At 48.3% G+C, this 24,900-nt stretch overlaps 1 protein-coding gene and 1 pseudogene across 1 annotated transcript in view; both read left to right on the top strand.

The window, feature by feature from the left end:
- elmo3 (engulfment and cell motility 3) overlaps positions 1-24,900 on the top strand; it is a 207,185-nt gene that overhangs the window by 115,772 nt on the left and 66,513 nt on the right. Inside the window, exons 9-11 of the mRNA XM_038807072.1 lie at positions 2,839-2,917; positions 4,023-4,073; positions 5,167-5,289. Coding sequence (XP_038663000.1) covers positions 2,839-2,917; positions 4,023-4,073; positions 5,167-5,289 — 253 coding nt within the window. The remainder of the gene's footprint in view (positions 1-2,838; positions 2,918-4,022; positions 4,074-5,166; positions 5,290-24,900) is intronic.
- LOC119972000 lies at positions 23,990-24,469 on the top strand (annotated as a pseudogene).

The following is a 24,900-nucleotide window of genomic DNA, read 5'->3' as shown; positions in this document are numbered from 1 at the left end:
GTTTATTTCCCTCCCCGCCGCCCCTAAGATCCTATCGAGGCAGTAGATGGATAACCTTTTCCGTCATTTTCTATAGTGCTCTTGGGCCTACCTGAAAATGGTTGTGAATTATTGCCCCGTGTCAAGTAGAACAAAATCAATAAAATACCCCAGTACCTGAGCTGAAATTGCTCTGTGGCTGTCAGTAATGTTTGCCAGGCTAGAGATCACTTTGTTATCTCAACAACAAAACAAACTCACCCTTCCTGTTGAGTTAAGAGATGGTCTATTAATTACTCGAGTTGTCTTCTCTTCAGTTGCCCATACTGTGCCTGTTTTTTAAAAATCTGCTTGGAGATTGCATGCAGTTTGTTTTAATAGTCTTTGTTTTTAAATTTTCTTTCCCAATTAAGGGGCAATTATCATAGAATTTATAGTGTAAGGAGGTCATTCTGCCCATCGTGTCTGCACCGGCCCTTGGAAAGAGCATCTCACTTAAACCCAGGCCACCATCCTATCCCCGTAACCCAGTAACCCCAACTAACCTTTTGGACACAAAAGGGCAATTTAGCTTGGCCAACCCACCTGACCTGCCATCTTTGGAGTGTGGGAGGAAACTGGAGCACCCAAAAGAAGCCCATGCAGACACGGGGAGACAGTGCAGCCTCCACATGGACAGTGACCCGGGGCCAGGATTGAACCGGGGTCCTCGGTGCCGTGAGGCAGCAGTGCTAACCGCTGCATCACTCTGCCGCCCTAGTTTGTTAAAATATTGGCTATAGTGTTGCCAACTGTGTTTAAATGTATTCCTGGAGGTTTAACTCCCTCACTTTCCAGCCATTAGCTAGTCAATACATCCATCCTCTCATCTTTATGTTGTTACCCATTGATGCACGATCAATAACTCTCGAAGCGGGATTGGAGTACAATTGAAGGCAGGTACAGAATGCAGCAGCTAGGGAGACACAGACTCTTATACTCCACCTTACTGGGCGAAACCAGCAGGCAGTATTCACCAATGATCTTACTGTCTCAGGTACCTCCCACACCAATGATCTTACAGCATCAACCTAGGTACCCCTAATACCGACTACCACACCCATGTTCCCCATAAGGGTATCTGTGTTAATCATATCAACCACTCCTATGTGTTAGCAAGTCCCATATTGTCACAGCTATTTCAATTAGGAGTAACTATCCTCTTGCATGATGCTGGCAGATATCTTCCCATTGGGAAATGTTGTCGGTTGTCTGCCCATGGGTGATGCTGTTGTCTCACAGTGCATTGGCTGGTGTTACTTGGCATCTGCCCATTGTCTGGTGTTGCTGGGTATCTGCCCACTGGCTGGTGTTACTTGGCATCTGCCCATTGGCTGGTATTGCTGGGTATCTGTCCATTGGCTGGTGTTACTTGGCATCTGCCCATTGGCTGGTGTTACTGGGTATCTGCCCACTGGCTGGTGTTGCTGGGTATCTGCCCACTGGCTGGTGTTGCTGGGTATCTGCCCACTGGCTGGTATTGCTGGGTATCTGCCCACTGGCTGGTATTGCTGGGTATCTGCCCATTGGCTGGTGTTGCTGGGTATCTGCCCATTGGCTGGTGTTGCTGGGTATCTGCCCATTGGCTGGTATTGCTGGGCATCTGCCCATTGACTGGTATTGCTGGGTATCTGCCCATTGGCTGGTATTGCTGGGTATCTGCCCATTGGCTGGTGTTGCTGCATATCTGCCCATTGGCTGGTGTTGCTGGGTATCTGCCAATTGGCTGGTGTTGCTGGGTATCTGCCCATTGGCTGGTGTTGCTGGGTATCTGCCCATTGGCTGGTATTGCTGGGTATCTGCGCATTGGCTGGTATTGCTGGGTATCTGCCAATTGGCTGGTGTTGCTGCTTATCTGCCCATTGGCTGGTATTGCTGGGTATCTGCCCATTGGCTGGTATTGCTGGGTATCTGCCCATTGGCTGGTGTTGCTGGGTATCTGCCCATTGGCTGGTGTTGCTGGGTATCTGCCCATTGGCTAGTATTGCTGGGTATCTGCCCATTGGCTGGTATTGCTGGGTATCTGCCCTTTGACTGGTATTGCTGGGTATCTGTCCATTGGCTGGTATTGCTGGGTATCTGCCAATTGGCTGGTGTTGCTGCATATCTGCCCATTGGCTGGTGTTGCTGGGTATCTGCCCATTGACTGGTATTGCTGGGTATCTGCCCATTGGCTGGTGTTGCTGGGTATCTGCCCATTGGCTGGTGTTGCTGGGTATGTGCCTATTGGCTGGTATTGCTGGGTATCTGCCCATTGGCTGGTATTGCTGGGTATCTGTCCATTGGCTGGTATTGCTGGGTATCTGCCCATTGGCTGGTATTGCTGGGTATCTGCCCATTGGTTAGTGTTGCTGGGTATCTGCCCATTGGCTGGTATTGCTGGGTATCTGCCCATTGGCTGGTGTTGCTGGGTATCTGCCTATTGGCTGGTATTGCTGGGTATCTGCCCATTGGCTGGTGTTGCTGGGTATCTGCCCATTGGCTGGTATTGCTGGGTATCTGCCCATTGGCTGGTGTTGCTGGGTATCTGTCCACTGGCTGGTGTTGCTGGGTATCTGCCCATTGACTGGTGTTGCTGGGTATCTGCCCATTGGTTAGTGTTGCTGTGTATCTGCCCATTCATCATAGAATCATAGAATTTACAGTGCAGAAGGAGGCCATTCGGCCCATCGAATCTTTGTGACTGTGGGAGGAAACCGGAGCACCCGGAGGAAACCCACGCACACACTGGGCTGGTTAGTGTTGCTGGGTATCTGCCCATCAGCTGGTGTTGCTGGGTATCAGCTCTGCGTGTGATTCCTGCCTTTCTTTTCTCTACAGGACAAACCAAATGATCCAGACGAAAGCAATGGCTCTGATTATTGCCTTGCTCCTGAGTTCAAAGGATGATGAGAGGAAGGTAATATTTCAAATTTCAGCACTAGCACTGGGCCCCCTCGATGTGGGTATATCACTCCTCACAAACTCAGTGCCACAATACAGTTCATAGTTCAACACAAAGTCACACTACTGGACATTGACATGGAACCCACATGAGCAAGTGATGTTGGCAGGCACAATGTTACATCACTGGAGTAGTCTGCACTCGGGAGTTGAGGTGTATTGATGGTGAATAAGACATGTTTACTCTGTATCTCACCATGTACCGGCCTCTCCAAACAGGCGCCAGAATGTGGCGACTAGGGGCTTTTCACAGTAACTTAATTGAAGCCTACTCGTGACAATAAGCGATTTAAAAAAAAAAGAAAATATGGCACTGGGATCTTTATATAGAGAAATACAGCACAGAACAGGCCCTTCGGCCCACGATGTTGCGCCAAACTTTTGTCATAGGTTAATCATAGAAATTTGGACACTACGGGCAATTTTTCATAGCCAATCCACCCAACCTGCACATCTTTGGACTGTGGGAGGAAACTGGAGTACCCGGAGGAAACCCACGCAGTCATGGGGAGGATGTGCAGACTCCACACAGACAGTGACCCAAGTCGAAATTGAACTTGGAACCCTGGAGCTGTGAAGCAATTGTGCTATCCACAATGCTACCGTGCTGCCCTTAAAAGATCTATTCTGAGAAAAATTATCCTGTCAGAATTCAAATCTGAACGGTATGATTGGTGCCCCGGTGGACCCAAGGAGCTCATTCTCTAACACTTCCCCAGCAGTCAGCAGTTTCTATGCAGTGGCTGTGACTGTGTGGTGCTGATCGATATAGACTGGGCCAATTGCATGTTCTATCCTTGGCGCTGGATCACCTTGCCAGAAAACTTATGGTATTGGACTGTCCTATTATTGGAGGGAGAAGGTCTGGAAGAGAAGATTGTGAAGCAACCTGGAGTGAATAACATTACTTTGGAATTTACAATTCCTCAGCAGTGCGATATTTTAATTCTGTCAAACTGCGGAATAAATCTCATTCTCTTTCAGAAATCAACCTTGTGTATTGTCAAGAATCTATTCCTGCGCAATTTCAAAGTTTGTGTTTATTTCTTTCCTTCGATTAGGAAACAATGGAGTTCCTCAGCAAAAGGAACCTCCGGCAATACATTTTCAAGGTGAGGCTCACTCAAATTCATTACACGAACTGGGCAACGTTGTCCGAGCAGATATGGGATTAGACGATCTTATCAGAAGGGATACAGGATTGGACAGTCTTACCGGGCGGGGGAAGGCACGTAGGATTGGGCAACCCTATCAGAGGGGACAAAAAAACTGAAATGCTGGAAATCTCAGCAGATCCAACAGCATCAGTAGAGAGAGAAAGGAGCTAACAAGACTCAAAATGTTAGCTCCCTTCTCTCTCCACAGATGCTGTCAGACCTGCTGAGATTGTCTAACATTTTCTGTTTTGGTTTCAGATTCCAGCATTTGCTTTTAAAGGGGATGCGTGATTGGACAATCTTATCAAAGTTGAATGGGATGGGCGGCATGTGGCTCAGTGATTAGCACTGGGACAATGGTGCTGAGGACCCAGGTTTGAATCCCAGCCCTGGGTCACTGTCCATGTGGTGTTTGCACATTTTCCCCATGTCTGCATGGGTTTCACCCCCACAACCCAAAGATGTGCAGGTTAGGTGGATTGGCCTCGCTAAATTGTCCCTTAATTGGAGAAACAAAATAATTGGGTACTCTTAAAAAAAACATTTTTTCAACGGGAATGGGATTGGACAGTCCTGTTGGAAGGGACTAGGGCTTAGACAGTCCTGTTAGATGGGATCTCCTATCTCAGACAGTGTGCTCACCCCAGTCCAACGCCGGCACCTCCACATCATGGCTATCTCAAACAATATACTGTTAGGAAACACTGGACAGGGAGGTGGATAAAAATCTGTTGCAGGTCACCATGTGAATATACCAAGAAGATTGGTCAGGAACAGATTTATTAATTTGGTAGTTTAGGTAGGCAGTGCAACTGAACCGATTGCCTTATAGGTTTGAGGTGACTCTCCACATTGCATGAATAGCTTCTAACAGCATCCTCTCTCTGTCATGAGGATTCTCTTTTATCAGTCGTTAGGAATGAAAGAGTAGCACTGAATGTTCGGATAACACTTTTTGTGGCAGAGCCTATGATACCTTGGAAACAATGGTGACTGTATTCACTTTCATCGGAGCACTGATTTGATGCATATTGTTCCCTTTCAATAGAACATTATCCTGAGTTCTGCTGCAATGCGGGATGAGATGGCACATTACTTGTACGTTCTACAGTCCATTTCCCTCAACCTGCTTGAGCCCAGGATGAGGATTCCAATGGACCCTTACAACCAGGTAAATGTGAGCTATCCAGGGATTGGCAACCAAGCATCTGAGCTTGAAAGGCATCTATGTTAATTATAGGCCATGTTAATTATTTATATTGATTGCCTCAGCTATTCTGTGGGGTCTCGAGCTCTGCACTCTCACCACCCCAATTGTTTCTCTGAAATGATTTATTGGTGACTCCCTTCTAATTATGGTTTTGGACAAGATGAAACATCTGTTTGTCCACCAAATGCCATTATTAGTTTAGCTCAGCTCTTGAGAATTTGAAAACATATATTGGACTAAATATTAGGAACAAGACAGTTCGGTGGCGCAGTGGTTAGCACTGTGGCCTCACGGCGCTGAGGTCCCATGTTCGATCCCGGCTCTGGGTCACTGTCCGTGTGGAGTCTGCACATTCTCCCCGTGTTTAAGAACAAAGAACAATACAGCACAGGAACAGGCCCTTTGGCCCTCCAAGCCTGTACCGGTCATGATACCAACCTTTGCCAAAACCTCAGCACTTCCTTGTGCCGTATCCCTCTATATCCATCCCATCCATATGTTTGTCAAGATGCCTTTTGAACGCCGCTAATGTATCTGCTTCCACAACCTCCCCAGGCAATGCGTTCCAGGCATTCAACACCCTCTGAGTAAAAAACCTGGCTCGCATATCTCCTCTAAACTTTGCCCCATGGACCTTCAACCTATGCCCCCTGGTGACTGACCCCCTCCTCCCTTGGAAAGAGTGCCTGCCCATCCACTCTATCCATACCCTCATAATCTTGTAGACCTCTATCAGGTCACCTCTCAACCTCCATCTTTCTAATGAAAACAGTCCGATGCTATTCAACCTCTCCACATTCTGGACCAGGCAACATCCTGGTAAATCTCCTCTGCACCCTCTACAAAGCCTCCACATCCTTCTGGTAGTGTGGCGACCAGAATTGTGCGCAATATTCCAAATACGGTCTTACCAAGTTTCTATACAACTGTAGCGACCTGCACGCCCAGATCTCTCTGACTTTCTATATTCCGAAGAGTTTTACCATTTACAGCATATTTCCCCTCTATGTTAGACCTACCAAAATGCATTACCTCACGTTTGTGTGGGTTTCGCCCCCACAACCCAAAAGATGTGCAGGATAGGTGGATTGGCCACACTAAATTTCCCCTTAATTGGAAAAAAAATTAATTGAGTATTCTAAATTTATTATTTTTTTTAAATTTTAGGAGCATGTGTTGTTTTTGAAAAAATCAGTAATTTAGAAGTAAAAGTTGACTATTTGATAATGCTTTATTTGCAGAGGACGCATGTCGCGCCTATGCACGGTTTCAGTGCCTGTGTTAATGATGTCATCCACAGATTTTAATATACAGCAGGCTATATACTATCTGTAATCTCCAGTGATCATCTGTCTCATCTCCCATCGCATTTATTATGTTTAATCTCCACACACAGCCTTTACATAATTTCATAGAATTTTATAGAATTTACAGTGCAGAAGGAGGCCATTCAGCCCATCAAGTCTGCACCGGCTAATGGAAAGAGCACCCTACCCAAGCCCATACCTCCACCCTATCCCCGTAACCCAGTAACCCCACCTAACACTAAGGGCAATGTGGACCCTGAGGGCAATTTAGCCTGGCCAATTCACCTAACCTGCACATCTTTGGACTGTGGGAGGAAACCGGAGCAGACTCCACACAGACAGTGACCCAAGCCAGGATTCGAACCTGGGACCCTGGAGCTGTGAAGCATTTGTGCTAACCACTATGCTACCGTGCTGCCCTCAAATAATGTTTTGGACCTCAATACAGACAGGCTGCAGCTTGGATCCTGATGACAAGGAATCCGGGCCTAGGAAACGGTAACCGGGAACTCAACCACCCTCGCACCACCCCCCGGCCCACCCATACTCAACCCAGAGTTGCTGTTTCCAGAGGAAACAGCAGCCAGGCGCCTCCTCCCAAGACCCCTGTCCAGGGCCTTCCAATGTCCCAATCGAGTCAGCCAGTGGAAGCGACGGCCCAGCTCCCAGTGGTAGCTGAGACGTCCTGGATCAAGTGGTCCCAAGAACCATGAACAGCGGCATGCCCCAGCTGTGGCAGCCTGCCCATTGGGAATTGGCATCTTACCCAGGTAACATCATATACCCAAGCAATAAGAAGAAAGGCGTGTGCGTGGGTTGTGGTGAGATGAGTGTGCGCGGGCACACTTGGCTTCCAGTGAGCTTCAGGGAATAGACTGAAAGATATTATCCCATGGCAGCACCCACAGGATCACTGTGAGAGTCTGCAAGCTTAGCCAGATTGCCTGTGCCAGCCAGGCTAAAGAATTCCACAAAAATACAACATTAACTGGAGCTACAGAGTATCCTTAACATAAAATGCGCCCAGGGAATTCACAGAGGCACTATGGAATAAAATACAACTCAGAACCACATGAGATGATTGATGTGTTAGGCAGGCTGATTCGATGTGGACTGCACTTGATGCAGGGAAGCTGGAAGCAGATGTCTAACACTGGAGAAAATCCAACACTGTTTTATTCAACGATAGAACTGATATACATGTTCAGCTGTGGGTCCACACTATACTGAACTGACTGGAGACCTTGTATTAGTCTGACCAGGCTTACTAGCTACCGCATGGTGTTTGCACTTGCTAGCTCGTGGACTCTGACTGTCTCAGTGGCTGGGTCCAGAGAGAGCGGGAAACCCAGTGCCCTCTGGCTTTATAGTGGTAGTGTCCTCGCTGGTGATTGGCTGCACTGTGCTGTGTGCTTACTGGTCGTCCTGTATGTCAATCACTGCCTGTCTGCACCTCATTATATACATGAGTGGATATTATGACATGATTTTGGGACAGATGACCAAAGGTTTGATCAAAGAGATCAATGTTAAGGATTGTCAAAGTGGAGAGCATTAGGGAGGGAATTCCATGATTTGGAGGCCAAGGGAACTGTTATGTTTTTTGTTGTAGCCACAAGGAGAAAGAATCAGAGGTGGCACACATCGAGCTTGAATACACCTTTTCCACAGATCCAAAACATGCCGTAACTAACATTGTTATGTTGTGGCTACATATGTGCATTAGTAAGACAGTCTCTTGGGTGGATATCTGTCTCATTATGGCAGAACACAACGTTCAGGAGCTTGGCTCTTAGAGATACGAGGAATGTCTTCCTGTACACCGGTCGGTGTTCTGTCTCGTGAAACCAACTCCAGAACTGTCTTCTGCTGAATGGATGCTTCTGTCGCAACAGATACCATAATGTGGGCAGTTGTAGTCCTCAAGCTGGGCCACTCAATGGTGGAAACATCTGGTACAGATTCTGTACTCTCATTACACACAGACAATAATTGGTCAGCATGCTGACACCAAACTCCTTCATCGTCCGATTGTGCAGTATATGAAATCGGAAATACAATTGCTAGAATCTGTTTGTTGCTTGAGGTGACGTTTCTCGCAAGAACACATTCCCACAATGAAAGGCTCTGCTTTTGGAATGTTGTTCCCTTCTAACCCCTTGCATCTGATGTTGTTACCTGACTATCTCTGAAGTTGAAGGGGGAGTTAAAAGGTCAAACTGTGTGTGTAGTTTTCTTTGGAACATCAGTATAGCCGGCAAGCTTTGTGTTGTTGAATGAGCAGTGTTTCTGTATATCCATTGGAAAGCTATTGACACATTTAGGTAGAGAGCTTTTATCCCTTGAAACCTTCACTGCATGCTTGAGCAATTGTATGAAATGTTCAGCTGAGCCATTGGTAGCTTGATGGTAGGGGGCAGATTTGACATGGCGAGTGCCACAAGCTTTCAGATGGTCCTCAAATGCAGCTGATGTGAACCGAGTACTGTTATTGCCCAAGTTATACAGGTCGCCTGGATCTTGCAAATTCCTCATCGAGCCTTTCTGTAGTCTGTTCCGTAGTTGTCAATTTCATGATGGCAACCTCTGGCCACTTCGAGTCATCAACCATGACCAAAAACATGTCCTTCAACTGGTTCCCCATAATTGACATTAAATCTTTGCAGTGGTCTGGTAGGCTATTTCCATGGATGCAACGGTTGTAGTGAAAGTACGTTTCTCAACGTAATGCATGACTAGTAGAACCCCACCTTCTCATCTATTTGGGCATCCAACCCAGGCCCCTAGAAGTAGCTTCCCACCAACTCCTTCATTCTAAATACACCGGGATGGCCCTCGTACAGCTGTTCCAGGATTGTACTTCATAGACACGGCAGAAAGATTACTCTAATACCCCACAACAATATTCCATTTTGTTCCATCAACTCTGCCATTTTGAACATATCCAACACCTTCCCCATCACTGGATCTGTTTGGGTAAATATCCGCACCTGAGAAGATCTTACCAGAATATTTTCCACGTGAGACAGAAAGAATATGTGGTTGACCTGGTGATCAGATTCATGCTGAACTTTTGGTCTTGTTGATCTTGCAGCGCCGGTCTAGACAAATTGTTTGTGTTCACGTGCTGTTCAGACCTACCATATTCAATGACATGATCATGTGTCGACAAGATTAACACCCAATGCTGTAATCAACTATAAACACTGGTGGAACCTTTTGAATACCAAAAATAATGCTGAGAGCTTCTTTCTCAAGTTGAGCATAATTGGACTCGGTCCAAGTCAACATCCTGGAAGCTCTTCACCTGAAGGCACTATACGCGAGATAACTGCTCCAACCCCAAAGGGTGATGTCTCACGAGCCAGTTGCAGCTTCAGTTTTGGGTGATAATGGACCAATAACTCCAATTCCTGTAATTTATTTTGGTAAACGTCTTCACAATCTTACGTCCAGAGCCAAGCTTGTTTGTTACAAACCAATGTGTGCAAAGGCTTCAGCCTTTTTGCTAAATGCGGTACAAACCTTTCATAGTCATTTAATAATCCTAGATGTGATCTTAACTGAGTCACGTTCTGCAGCCTTGGGAGCATCCATGATCTCCTGCATCTTCTTAAGTTCTTTGTGAAGACAGTCTTTGAAAATTATGTGTCCAAGATAGTGAATAAAAGATTTTTAAAATTCACACTTCTCTTTCTTGATCCTGAGATTATGTAGTTGCAGCCTTGCAAGAGTAGCTTCTAGGTTCTTTACATGGTCTACATCAGATAGAAGCGGTAATCAAAATGTTGTCCAGGTAGCACTGTACACCCGACAGCCTACTTACGATCTGATCCGTAGATCGTTGGAAGAGAGCCGGTGCTGCGTTATCCGGAACGGAAGCCTCCGATACCGAAACAGACCTGTGTGTGTTACTATGGTCAGCATGGTAGCACAGTAGTTAGTACTGCACGTTCACAGCACCAGGGTCCCATGTTCAATTCCCGGCTTGGGTCATTGTCTGTGCGGTGTCTGCACGTTCTCCCTGTGCCTCCGTGGGTTTCCTCCGGGTGCTCCGGTTTCCTCCCACAAATCCCCAAAGACATGCTGTTAGGTAATTTGGGCATTCGGAATTCTTCCTCTGTGTAACCGAACAGGCACCAGAGTGTGACAACTAGGGAATTTTCACAGTACCTTCATTGCAGTGTTGATGTAAGCCTACTTGTGGCAATAAAGATTACTAGTAGTAATGGTTGAGACTCAATAGCTACGTTCATTTGCAGATAGGCTCGAGAGAGATCAGTTATGCTAAATCTTTGGCCACCTGAGGGATCTACAAACAGATCTTCGATAAGTGGCAAAGGGCACTGATCAGCACATATAGGGTTAATGGTCCTTTTTGAAATCTCCACATATTCGTACTGAACCATTCTTCTTTAAAACTGGGATGATTGGGGTTGCCCAATCGCTGGTGGTAACAGGCTCAATGACTCCTGTCTTCAGTAACCTCTCTGATTCTTCTTCCACTTAAACCAAATGCCATAAGGTTACAGTACATGCTTTCAAACACTTAGGCACGCTGTCTGCCTTTATCTTGAGTTTCACTCTGACCCCAGCCATGGATACAAGTGACTCCTCAAATACCTTCTCATACTTTCTCAGAAGTGGTTGAAGACCGTTCAAAAAATCAACAAGTTGGTTCACGATGGTCCAGTTTAGCTTAATCTTACCTCACCATGATCTCCAAAACAGCCCCACCTAACCTGCACATCTTTGGACTGTGGGAGGAAACCGGAGCACCCGGAGGAAACCCATGCCGACACGGGGAGAAGGTGCAAACTCCACACAGACAGTCACCCAAGGCCAGAATTGAACCCAGATCCCTGGTGCTGTGAGGCAACAGTGCTAACCACTATGAAACCGAGCCGCCCAAGCTCTTTCAAAGCGGTGGCACAAGAATGGCCTCCCAAAAAGTGTCTGTTCCATTTAAGTAATCTAAAAATGGCAGGACCCTTCCTAACCGGGCACGGAACAGGAAATAGAAACTCCCAAGTGAGAGATCTGGGGCGAAATTCTCCGACCCCCAGCAGGGTCGACGAATCGCCCGGGGCCGCTGAAAATCCCACCCCGCCATGTCCAAGATTCTCCCACCCGCAAAAAGTCGGCGTGCCGCCAATCCAGCCGCCCACCTCGGAGAATGGTGGGGGCCGGCGGGAGGCTACGGGTTTCTGTGCTGCCGTTATTCTCCGGCCCAGATGGGCCGAAGTCCCGCCACTGAGAGGCCTCTCCCGTCACCATGGTTTGAACCACCTCTGTGCTGGCGAGATCGACGGCACGAGCGGACCCCCAGGGTCCTGGGGGGGACGCGGGGCGATCGGACCCCGGGATACGCCCCCACGGTGGCCAGGCCCCCAATCGGGGCCCACCGATCGGCGAGCGGGCCAGTGCCATGGGGGCACTCTTTTTCTTCCGCCGCCGCCACGGCCTCCACCATGGCGGAGGCAGAAGAGAATCCCCCAGCGTGCATGTGCCGGTGGTGACGTCAGCGGCAGCTAACGCACCGGCGCATGCGCGAACCGGCGTCAAAGGCGAAGGCGGGCGTCAAAGGCCGTTGTTGCCGGTTTTGGCGCCAGTCGGTGTGGTGCCAACTGCTCCGCCGCGGGCCTAGCCCCTCAATGTGAGGGCTTGGCCCCTAAAGGTGCGGTTCTCCGCACCTTTAGGGAGGCCCGACACTGGAGTGGTTGGCGCCACTCCGCTACGTCGGGGCCCCCCCGCCCCGCAGTGTAGGGGAGAATTTCGCCCCTGATTTGCCAATTATTCCCCCTCCACTTTTCCTTGCCCCTTAGTCCAAAAGTGTTATTCAGTGCCCTGCTTCTCTTTCACAGTATCTCCTGTGAAGTCGACTTGATGGTGCACTTGCCTCCTATTGCGTCTAGCCACATGCCGTTTTCCCACACTGGGTTTTTCACCAGCCCACAAAAAAATCGTGTTCAGCGACCAACCGTAGAATCCGAGTTCCCGACCGAATCGGGGGCGGCACTCTCCAATGCAGCGTACTCTAGGAGTACGTCGCGCCATGTATCAACGACCACAGGACGTTGCCTGCGGCCCGCCCCCCCTATGCTCCGCCCCCGACCGGCCGAGTTCCTGATGGCGTGGAACATGTGTGGTCTCACCCGTCGGGAACTCGGTATGGCAGCTGCGGACTCAGTCCAGCGCCTCCACAGCCGGGAGAGGGCCGATCTGTGGGTGGGGGGGGACATTATTCAGGGCTGGGGGCACTGTGTGGGGGGGGTTCCGGGGTGCGTGAGCCGGCCGGAGGGGGGGCTGTTTTGCGTGCCGGGTCCACAAGCGACCGCCGCCGTGTAGCACAGTGCGGCCGCTACAGGCCGCCGCCATGCGTATGCGCAGCCACGGACCCGCCAATTCTCTGGGGCATATCGGCAGCTAGAGCCAGGTGCTCTATACTGTCGTCCTGCTAGCTGTTGCACGTTTTGCTATGAGTGTAAAACGCGTTTATTGGGGTGTATTAACTTGCCTGTGTTAAAGGCCGTGTGCTTAACACCACTAGGCTCTGTCTTATGTATTTTTCAGCTCAGGAGTCGCCAGTTGCCATATAGACAACTCACATATATTCCAAGGTCAAGTTCAAAGTAATAAAACGATACACCGATTAGTAAGTTCCAAACGATCAATATTTATTATACAATTATAATAAATACGCATGCACACACTAAGGGACTAAGCTACGACTAAACTAAGCAAACAGAATACTTAACTACACAGGAACAGGCAAGGTCAGGGAGCGAGGCCTTCGTCCTGGTCTTGGGCTGCAACCTTCAGAAAGCGTGCTGGTCACTGGGGGTCTAGCGGGCTTGGTTCGCGTAGCGAGCGTCGTATTGGCACTTACGGTTCGGCGGCTTGTGCTCAACGGCTGGAGTCAGGATACAGGTTCAAGTTCTTGGTCAGGGCCGGAGCACGAAACAACAGACCCCCATGTGTGGGGGTCTATATTTATAGGGGTCCCCAATGTCCTTCCCTCTTCTTGGGCGGGCTTTACCTCTAGGTATCGATTGGATAGCTTCCAATCGATATCTTTTGAATTCCTCCAATGTAAGGGTCTTTCTCGATGGTGGGGGCGGTTTCTATAGTGGATACTTCTGGTGCCGCTCTGTCTGGACATCCACTTAAAGTATCTTATTCAAACCCAAATGTTGCCATTGTGTGTGCCTAGATCTGGACTGCCTCATTAGTATGTAGAACGTTCTGCCATTATCACCTTTGGTTGGAGATCTTCCACCTGGCCAGAAACTGGTTTTGCTGCTTGCAAAATGCTAATGAGTGTTTGCAGGCTGTTTGCCTTTGCTAAACTGTTTTTCCCTACAGTCTTAGCGATTCTCCATTTTGTTTGGTTCAGTGTCCATTTTAGGTGGCTACAGTGGCTACATTCCCTCCTTGTGATCCTCACAATCAAAATATTGTGAAGGATCACCTATGTACGTTGCCTTGAGTGCATCTGGGTTGCCTTCTTTGTGTTCCCTGACCTCGGCAAGCTCCTGAGCGTCTACTCTGTCCTTAATTATGGGAAGAAAAATTTTTTACCTTACATCTCTACTTGGCGCTATGTCAAAGGGGACATGCATTACCACAAACGGGAACCTCTACCTATCACAATTATCCTTAACTTAACTTAAACATTTCCTTACAGACTAAACCTCATCCATTCATACCACATCACATAACATTTCCTGACTCGGCAGTCGAGTTCAGGACAATATAATACATGGGTACATTTCTTTATTCATTACACAGTGCTTTATTCATTTATGGGCTGGGGGGATTGGTGAAAGCCGAAGATAGGAGATTGAACTCCATAGACGGTTGAGGGGCAGGAACGGGAGGCTCTCCTCTTCCACTTCCTCAACCTGAGGGTCTGTACAAGTATGGCGAGGATCGCAATCACTAGCAGTGATTCAATCACGTATGACATGGAGTACCATGTCATAAATTTTGTGCACCAGGTCTGAACCTCACTGATCAGAGCTGAGCACTGGGGAGTTGCTGTAAGTGAAACATTTACGGTGGGGGTTGTGGGGGAAACGTGTCTTGCTTCCACACATACAAATATAACATTTAAAAGCAATAGGTGAGCTTCCATCATCTTCAACTTGTTCTTCCTTCTTTCTTCCTCCTGTATGGCCGATCCTTGCTGTGGTCCCTGTTTCGTCCTTCGAAAGCTATGGGATCAAGCACAGTATCTGTCAATACAGCTTAATATCCGTACTTGTTAGTGTATCTGTCTTTCAATTCCAATTGACCCATTAAAAATGACTGGCCAAGTCACACCCTGTGACTCCCCTCATTTTTTTTTTCAAAAGCGAATTTAATGAACACAATACACCTAACAACTCTCCTCCTGCGAGCCGTCTCGCAGGCTTTGCTCATTTACCATCCGAATGTTCCTGGATGTAAATAGCATGTGGGATGGCGGCCTAAGGGCTGCCTAACGAAAATGAAAACAAATTTGAAATGAAAGGTCGAATGGGTTGCGTATGGGCCACTACGGGTACGAGTTGGATGGGATCCCCGGGTAGGGCGTGCTTACATAGAACAGTACAGCACAGAACAGGCCCTTCGGCCCTCGATGTTGTGCCGAGCAATGATCACCCTACTTAAACCCACGTAACCTATATACCCGTAACCCAACAATCCCCCCATTAATCTTACACTACGGGCAATTTAGCATGGCCAATCCACCTAACCCGCACATCTTTGGACTGTGGGAGGAAACCGGAGCACCCGGAGGAAACCCACGCACACACAGGGAGGACGTGCAGACTCCACACAGACAGTGACCCAGCCGGGAATCGAACCTGGGACCCTGGCGCTGTGAAGCATTGATGCTAACCACCATGCTACCGTGAGGCCCCTGGCGGTGCTGTGCCATACCCGAGCTTGGCTGACCAAAGTGGGTTCTCAGACAGGGCGGGTCCTCAGTGCCGTTTGTCCACTGCCTGAGTAACCTGGATTAAACGGGTAAGAATGTGTTAACCATGGATTTGCAGCCTCTATTCGCCGAATAGAGGGGCACCTAAAAACAATGGAGGAGCCAAGATGCTCCTTTTGGGAAATGAGCTGGGCTTCAGACATTTCAGACGATAAGGGGAGCTGCTCACCATAGAAGTTCTCAGACGTATCTGCAGATAAACTATTGTGTGTGTAAGGCGGTCACAAGCCTTACAACTTGAAAAGATCTCCAATCAAACGGGTTTGGGAACTGAAGTTCTCAAAGGTATCGGCGGACAAGCTAACGTGTGTGTGAGGTGGTCACAATCTTTTCAGCTGAAAAGAAGATGTCCATCCTCCAACTGAACCATTTACATTCCTGAAAGACAAACAAACATAAAACGATAGACAAACATACGTGCAGGTTCCATCAGAAAGGACATCGCTTCCCTCAAACGATTCCTATTTTACATCATCTGGACACCTCACTTTTCCTCTGTCTCTGTGAACAGGGTCACAAAGGGGTTGCCGTATCGGGATTCAGACACCGTGTCGTCCTGCTCTCCCGGATCCCACACCCTTGTGTGGATCAGGCATGATATTTTTGAATTGTGTGACCGGGGGTCACTTTCATCGTTGCGGACAAGTCGGTACGAATTGTCCCTGTGCCAGAGTGTTGGGTCCAAAAGTGAATGGGTATTGTAGGGGTCGTCGGGGTCGGGTGGTGGGTCTGGGTTTTTAATGTAAGTGACTTCCATTGGGTCACTGTAGTCGGGGTCATAGTCGCTGCTATGTGGGCTGTAGTGTGGTGTGCTGTGGCTGTCCTCAGAGTCAGTGTCTGCATCGCTGTCTCTGCCGCGGCAGCTTGTGGGCGTTTCGGGGCGTGGTCTGTCGTGGTCAGTGGGCGGAGTCGTGGGCGAGTCCGATGAAGAACTGGTCTGTGAGGGGGATGGTGGAAACGTGTCTCTAGTGGGTGGGGTGAGGTGTTATGCTGCGTCTAGCAGGACATGGTGTGCATGGTTGGCCTGTGTTCCATATGCCTTTAACTGGTTGATATGGAACCACGCGGTCTTACCATTAGGATATTTTATCCTATAGACTGAGGGGCTAATTTTATCCGAAATTGAGTATGGTCCGGAATATTTTGGTGCCAAAAAACTGCTGGGGTTGTATACAGATAGCATTACCTGTTGCCCAACCTGGAATTCTGTGGGGTGTACGGTCTTGTTAAAACAAGCTGTGCGTTGTTTACGGCGTTTCCCTAGCTGAACTGCGGCTGCAATCTGTGCAGACCTCACAGTCTCAACCAAGTCTTTAACCGTCTTTTCGTGTGTGAGGGCCGTCACTTCGGGGCTAGTCATGTCCAGTCCTAAAAGGAATTCTGTACCTTTCATAGGGCGTCCGGTCATGAGTGTGTGTGGTGTGTATCCTGTGGAAGTAGAAACTGTATTTCTAATGAACATTAATGCAAATGGGAGCACTGAATCCCATGTGGAGTTGTTCTCTTGAACCATTTTTCTAAGCGTAGATTTTAGGGTCCGATTCATGCGCTCTACAATCCCGCTGGACTGTGGGTGATACGCAATATGAAAATTTTGTTTGATTCCAAATATTGTCAGGACGTTCTTCATGACCCGTCCTGTAAAGTGAGATCCCTGGTCCGAATCAATGCTACGGGGTAAACCCCATCTCGTGAAGATGTGGTGGGTCAGGATCTTTGCAGCTGTCTTAGCTGTATTCGTTCTCGAGGGGAATGCCTCTACCCATTTGGTAAAGGTATCGATGACCACCAGAACGTATTTATAGCCATTCCTACAAGGGGGCAATGGTCCTATAAAGTCGATCTGGAGGTTTGTCCAGGGGCCATTAACTGGTCGAGTATGCCGAAGTTGTGCCTTTTTAGAATACCTCTCCGGGTTATTCTGGGCGCAAATAAGGCAATTCTCGATGTAGTGACCTACATCTGTCCTTAGGTTAGGCCACCAACAGAGCTGCCTGAGGTGCCTCGTGGTTGCGTCGGTCCCTTGGTGCCCGTGTCCATCATGGAACAAAGCAATCATTTCATTTCTGTCCTGCTGCGGGACCACATAAAGCTGATCCTTTATGATCACACCCTCATGTGTGGTCAGTGCGTGTCTGAATTTATCATACTGTGGCACAAAGTTGCCTTTGAAAATCTCCCTGAGATCCTCATCCTGCTTTTGTGCGGCGACTAAATCTTTAATACTGGTCTGTGAGATTTGGACTGCGCTCACAGGGGCGCTAGCTGGTGCGCTAGCTGGGGGTGTCCATAAGTGTCCTCGCCTGGAACCTGCCTTAGCCAGTGCGTCGGCTTTTACATTCCCAGGGGGGGGATGACCTATGGTGGCTTCTTACTTTGATGATGCCGAAGGTCCTGTCCTTCGCTTTCTCCAAAATGTGCTTGAGTAAAGGGGCTGATGGAAGGGGTTTCCCATCTGCGGAGACAAAACCTCGTGTCCTCCACAGGGGCAGAAAATCGGTTAAACTATTGCAGACATATAAACTGTCCGAATATATGTCCGCTGGGCTGGGGAAAGAATCGGGGTGGTCCACTATATAAGCTATGGCCGCGAGCTCTGCTGCCTGCGCGCCTAAGTGTAATTTTAAAGCTATCTCTTCGAGAGCGCGCCCCTGCGCGTCCTCCACATAGATGCCGCATCCTGTGATACGCTCACCTTCTAAAACTGTGGATGAACCGTCTACGTAAATCCTCAGTGGTCCACACGTGTCTGTGGGTTGGGGGCTTTGTTTTGGGTTCCCTATCTTCCTGGGGGGTGTCTTTGCTATAAAGGGTCCTGTGTTATGTAAGGGGGCTACAATTTCACATTCATGGGGCTGTCCTGGGTATTGGAGGTTGTCGGCTAAAAATGTGTGTGTGCGGGTCCGTTTTACTGTAATGTCCCGTCCTTGTAAAAGTAGTGTCCACCTAGCTGCCCTAATCTGGCTAACTGAACCGTCCTTCAGTCGACCGTCTAGGAGTAACTGTGTGGGGGTGTGCTCGGTCAAAATGGTGGTGGGGTTGAGTCCGGTAATGTACGAAAAATATTGCACTGCCCAGAAGACAGCAAGGAGGTGCCTCTCGCAGGCTGAAAATCCTTGTTCAACTGGGTCTAACAGTCAGGAGGCATAAGCCACTGGTCTTAGCTGCTCGTGCCGTTCCTGAAGTAACACGGCCGAGAGGGTCAGATCTGTGCTCGCTACCTCTATTGCATATGGGGAGAGTTGGTCTGGGACTTGTAGCGCGGGTGCTGCGCTAAGGGCTTTCTTTAACTCTTCCACAGCCTCTGTATGCTGCGGAAGCCATTCCCAGGGGGCTCCTTTCTTAAGGAGGTCTGAGAGTGGGGCGGCTTTTGTCGCGAATCCGTCGATGTGGTTCCGACAATAACCAACCAGTCCTAAAAACGACCGGAGGGCTGAAACATTCTGGGGAAGGGGCAATTTGACAATTGAATCAATTCTTTTGAATTCGATCTCGCGTTTGCCGTGTGTGATGACTGTTCCCAAATACATCACTTTACTTTCCAAAATCTGGGCCTTTCTTGGGTTAACTTTACATCCAATCTCGGTTAAAAGTTCCAGGAGTTCGGCCAGAAGCGTAATGTGCTCTGCCTTTGTGTCTGTCTGCAGTAGTAGGTCGTCTACATACTGTACCAGACATTCGGGGCGGGAAAATGTTTCTAAGCCATTCGCCAACTGTCGGTGGAAAATGGAGGGGGAATTGTGGAATCCTTGTGGAAGGCATGTCCACGTATACTGTCGTGTTTTAAAAGTGAAGGCAAATTTGTACTGGCACGCCTTTGCCAATGGGATTGACCAGAAGCCATTGCTAATGTCCAAAACCGTGAAATATTTGGAGTTGAGTCCCTGCTTGAGCATGGTCTCGGGACTTGTTGCTACCGTGGGGGCTACTGCTGGGGTTACTTTATTGAGTTCCCGATAATCAATGGTCAGACGCCATGATCCGTCGGGCTTTCTCACTGGCCAAATAGGGGCATTATTGGTCAAGGCTACTGTTCTAAGCACACCTTGCTCCAATAAGCTACCTATCACTTTCTCTATTTCTACCTCTGCTTCTAGGGGAAATCTATATTGTTTTTGTGGTCTGGGGTCAGGTCCGGTAACGTGAATTTGTCCAGCCATTCTGCCGCAGTCATGCCGGTGACTGGCAAATGCTGTCCTGTGTTTATTCAGTACTGCCTTAACTTGTCTGTCCGTGTTTAGTGTAGTCGGGTCAAATGAGTATTCTCCTACTGCACTAATCCTGTTAGCGTACTCTCCTACTGTGAGAGTAGCGGGTGCTCTGTCCGATCTTGCCATTCGCCAGACACACTGGTTCACTGGGTCGAACGACAGGCTATGGGCATTCATAAAGTCTATCCCTAGGATGTGTTCTGCTGTCCGGGGAAGATTTACTAGAACAACGGGGTGTTTGGTGGAAATGTTCCCTAGCTGGATTGCTACGGGTGCTGTAATGTGTCCCTGCTGCGAGTGTCCGGTGAACCCGCTAAGTGTGATGGTGGAGGTGGTCGGCCACGTGTCTGTGTGTGCCGTGGTGGTGGAGTTAATTGTGGTGCGGGAGCCTCCTGTGTCCCAAAGTAACTCTATGGGCTTCCCTCTTAACTTTGCCGTGACTACCGGTCTTCCTGATGGATCCCATAGTGTGTCACAGACCCAAGTGGGGGAGCCCGAACACCGTCAGTCCGTTCCTTCCATATCGGTCTGTCCTGACTGTATCCCTATACTATGGATCGGTTTTGTTTTATTCCGATTCAGAGTGCCTGTCTGCTGGCCTCTCTGTGATCTCTGGGGTCCATTACATTCTTTTGCCCAATGCCCTAACTGTCCACAGTTGTAGCATTCCTGCGACTTCTGTGGAGGGCTGCTCTTTCCCTCATTCACCCATGCGGGTTTTTGGTGCTCTCTCACTGCCTGTATGTCTGCTGCAGCCTGAGCTTCTTCTGGGGATTGAACTCTACTCTTGCCCTGAACTGATTACTCCCAAGCGCGGGACAATCTTTTCAGGACCCACTTCTCATTATGGGCTTCCTCTGAGGGGTCATAGCTGTTGCAAGCGCTCTGTCCTGCTTCTGTTGCATGTGAAATTATGGTGCGCGTCCATTTAACCATGTTTTCGCGGTTCAAATGGGCTCTATTTAAATCGCCAAATACTGCATTAAAATGGATCCACAGCCTTCCGGCGAATGCTGTGGGGTGCTCGGATTTCTTCTGCCGGCACTTATTCAGTCCTTCTACGGGGTCACCTCGATTATACCCTATGGCATCTAAAATGGAGGTGTGCATTTCCTCTAGGGTTCCTCCGCCAACATTCTGTGGGTCGGGGAGGGCTGCTACAACCGATTGGTCCAAACTCAGAACTGTGAGTTTGACCTGCTCTCTCTCGTCCAGGCCGTACATGGTAGCCTGTTGTTTTACCTTAGCGAAAAACTGGTGGGGGTCTGCGGTGGGGAGAAACGGAGTGATCTTCTCACACGCGTCCCTGAGTTGGGTTACCGTTAAGGGGGTGGTGTAAGTTATATCGGGTGCGCCGTCTATGGTCGCTTTTCTCTGGGTGGTGACTGGGTTCATTGGAATGGTGAGGAGCTGATCTGTAGGGGGTTGGGGTGCTTGCCTCTTCTGCTGCGCTGCTGGCGCACATGTTCCCTGAACATAACGCTGCGCTGTCTCACTTAACTCTTTCCAGTCTGGGGCATTCTCCTCATCTAACTGGGTTCCAAAGGTGCTTTGAAACCCATTTTGCACCGAAAGCAGCGATTGCAGCTCTGCAATCTGTTTCCTGCATTTCGCGTGATCTACTGTACTTTGCCTTTGTTCTGTGGTTGCAGCATGGAGTGCTCTCAAAGCTGCTTTAAGGTCAGAGCATTGCCTCTGCAAAGCCTCTACCTGCTTCTCTGATTCTTCTCTTATCAGGACGGCACGTTGCACATCCTGATAGGCCTTTTCGTACTGGGTCTGGGAACTGCTGAGATGGGCTAGACAAGACTGATGTGCCCTCTTGGCATCATCCACCTCTCTACCTTTCTCTGCCAACTTCCCTCTTAGATCCATATTTTCCTTTTCGATGTCCCTGACATCCACTTTACTCATTCTATTCCGTTCTTCTAATTCTGCCCGGAGCGTCTGAACGACCTCCTCTGTGCCTCGCAATTGTGCCAAACAGGACACAATCGCCATCGGCTTACGTGCTTTACTCATGTTTTTCTTGTGAATTTGAGAGAGGTTCTCCCACCAAGTATGTCTTATACTTCCGGGACCTGTCTCCTCATTCAAACAAAACTCTTTCCAAAGGGGCCATCCCTTTCCTTGCAGATATTTGCGGAGTTCCAGCTCCCACATGGGACACTGACCTACCCTGCTACTGCTGCTGGTCGCTGCGACCACAAACCGTTCTGGGTTCATGAGACGTTCCATTGCCTGCATGGCCATTTTCTCTGACTCACTTTTAAATTTAGGAACAGGGGGTGTTGAGGTTATGTCTCACGAAACGGGTAAGGCTTACGCTATGTTCCGTTCACAAAACTACCGAAAGTTTGTCGCAACAAAAATGCTTTCAGGTTTTCCTTACAACCCTGTTAGTACGCATGCACTAAACACACTTCCGAATTACGCTTATTGCTTTGAACACCTTGAATATTTGTGATTTCTTTCCGTTTTCTTTACCAGATTTCCAATTCAAATTTCAGGGTCCTCGACGGAGTGGGGGTACCACTTGTAACCGTGTCCCGTCAGGAAGTCGCCACTAAATGTTGCACGTTTTGCTATGAGTGTAAAACGCGTTTATTGGGGTGTATTAACTTGCCTGTGTTAAAGGCCGTGTGCTTAACACCACTAGGCTCTGTCTTATGTATTTTTCAGCTCAGGAGTCGCCAGTTGCCATATAGACAACTCACATATATCTCAAGGTCAAGTTCAAAGTAATAAAACGATACACCGATTAGTAAGTTCCAAACGATCAATATTTATTATACAATTATAATAAATACGCATGCACACACTAAGGGACTAAGCTACGACTAAACTAAGCAAACAGAATACTTAACTACACAGGAACAGGCAAGGTCAGGGAGCGAGGCCTTCGTCCCGGTCTTGGGCTGCAACCTTCAGAAAGCGTGCTGGTCACTGGGGGTCTAGCGGGCTTGGTTCGCGTAGCGAGTGTCGTATTGGCACTTACGGTTCGGCGGCTGGTGCTCAACGGCTGGAGTCAGGATACAGGTTCAAGTTCTTGGTCAGGGCCGGAGCACGAAACAACAGACAGGACCATGTGTGGGGGTCTATATTTATAGGGGTCCCCAATGTCCTTCCCTCTTCTTGGGCGGGCTTTACCTCTAGGTATCGATTGGATAGCTTCCAATCGATATCTTTTGAATTCCTCCAATGTAAGGGTCTTTCTCGATGGTGGGGGCGGTTTCTATAGTGGATACTTCTGGTGCCGCTCTGTCTGGACATCCACTTAAAGTATCTTATTCAAACGCAAATGTTGCCATTGTGTGTGCCTAGATCTGGACTGCCTCATTAGTATGTAGAACGTTCTGCCATTATCACCTTTGGTTGGAGATCTTCCACCTGGCCAGAAACTGGTTTTGCTGCTTGCAAAATGCTAATGAGTGTTTGCAGGCTGTTTGTCTTTGCTAAACTGTTTTTCCCTACAGTCTTAGCGATTCTCCATTTTGTTTGGTTCAGTGTCCATTTTAGGTGGCTACAGTGGCTACATAGCCCCCAGCAAAACAGGGAAAAAACGCCACCATTCCGACACCGGCATGAGCACATAGCCCCAGAATCGGAGAATCCAGCCCAATATTTATGATAGGACACCGAGAAGGAAAATGATATAAAATGGATTGTGTTGGTTATGGTTTTATGAAGGCTAAGAATAAAATAATGAGAGCATGGAACATAAATAAATGAGTATTAAGCGTAGCATGTTATGCTGGAGTGGAATATTGAATCTTTTTCTAGCACTCTTTCAGGCAGCTGGGCATTCTAGATGACAACAACTCTCTGGATAGCAATTCTCCTCAACTTACATCTGGCTCTTTTGCCAATTATCTTAAGCTGTGTCCCCTTTCTGCCACTGGAAGCACGTTGTCCTTCACCACTCCATGTAAACCCTTCATAACTTTGAACGCCACTTTTAAATCTCCCATAAACTTTCTCTGCTGCAATGTCTCCTTCTGCACTATTACTATTCTATGATTCTAAGGAGAATGATTTGTGCTTTTCCGCCTGTCTCCATGTGACTGAAATCCCCTCTTCCCTGGTGCCATTCGATAAATCTCTTCTGTATCATCTCTGAGAGCTTGACAACTTTCTAAAATGCGGTGTACGGGAAGATGGCGGCTGCCACGGCGGGTGCAGTGGTGAGAGGCATTGGCTCCAAACTCAGCAAAAAACTGCGGGAGGTCCGCATCCACCTGTGTCAGAGCTCGACGGCCAGCCAGGGTACCAGGGATTTCATCGAGCAGCACTATGTGGCATTGAACAAGGTTAATCCAGAATTTCCTATTCTATTCTGAGAATGTGCCGGTGTACAGTCTAAAGCCTGGGCTCGATATGAGTTTGGGAGAGAGAGAAATGTACTGTTGGATAATTTGAACCCCGAGCAGGTGGCGAAGGCACTGGAGTCTCTGATTACCAAGCCGTCATATGTAGAGCAATTGGACTGTGAAGGAAAAAGCTTAATAAAAAATAATGGCACAAGAATGTTTCTTTTCAACCATCTTGCCTGGTTTCCCAATGGAAAGATATGCAATTGTAAAATAAATCTAAATTTAAAAAATTTTTTAAAGTGTGGTGTACGGAATTACTTTTAATCTGTGCCCTGATAATTTACCCTTCTGTTGTAATGGTGTTGGTTACAGTGTGTGTCTTTTAAAGAAGACTTTGTAGTCTTCTGTACGTTAACAGCAAATCTTTATTGGCTACTTGTAATGATGTACACAGTGAAGGGTGCAGGCATGGAGCAATCTCCGTGTCTAACTCTCAACAGGTCACTGGTCAACACCGCACTGACCCTAGATTTGGGTCATGTGTCTTCTTACATCACCGTGTGGGTGGTCCTGTGCTCAGTTGCACATTAACTCTGTGCATATCAGACCCTGACTTAGACTACATTCTCTGCTAAGGGAAACAGGTCCTTTCCCTCCACTCTATCCAGGACCCTCAATTAAATCTCCCCTCAGCCTCCTCTGTTCAACAGCAGCCCGTGGGTTTCGCCCCCACAACCCAAAAATGTGCAGAGTAG

This window comes from Scyliorhinus canicula, chromosome 9, assembly GCF_902713615.1.
Source record: "Scyliorhinus canicula chromosome 9, sScyCan1.1, whole genome shotgun sequence".
In the NCBI taxonomy this organism is placed as follows: Eukaryota; Metazoa; Chordata; class Chondrichthyes; order Carcharhiniformes; family Scyliorhinidae; genus Scyliorhinus; species Scyliorhinus canicula.
Note: the sequence above shows the minus strand (reverse complement) of the source record. Positions and strands in the feature narration are given on the sequence as shown.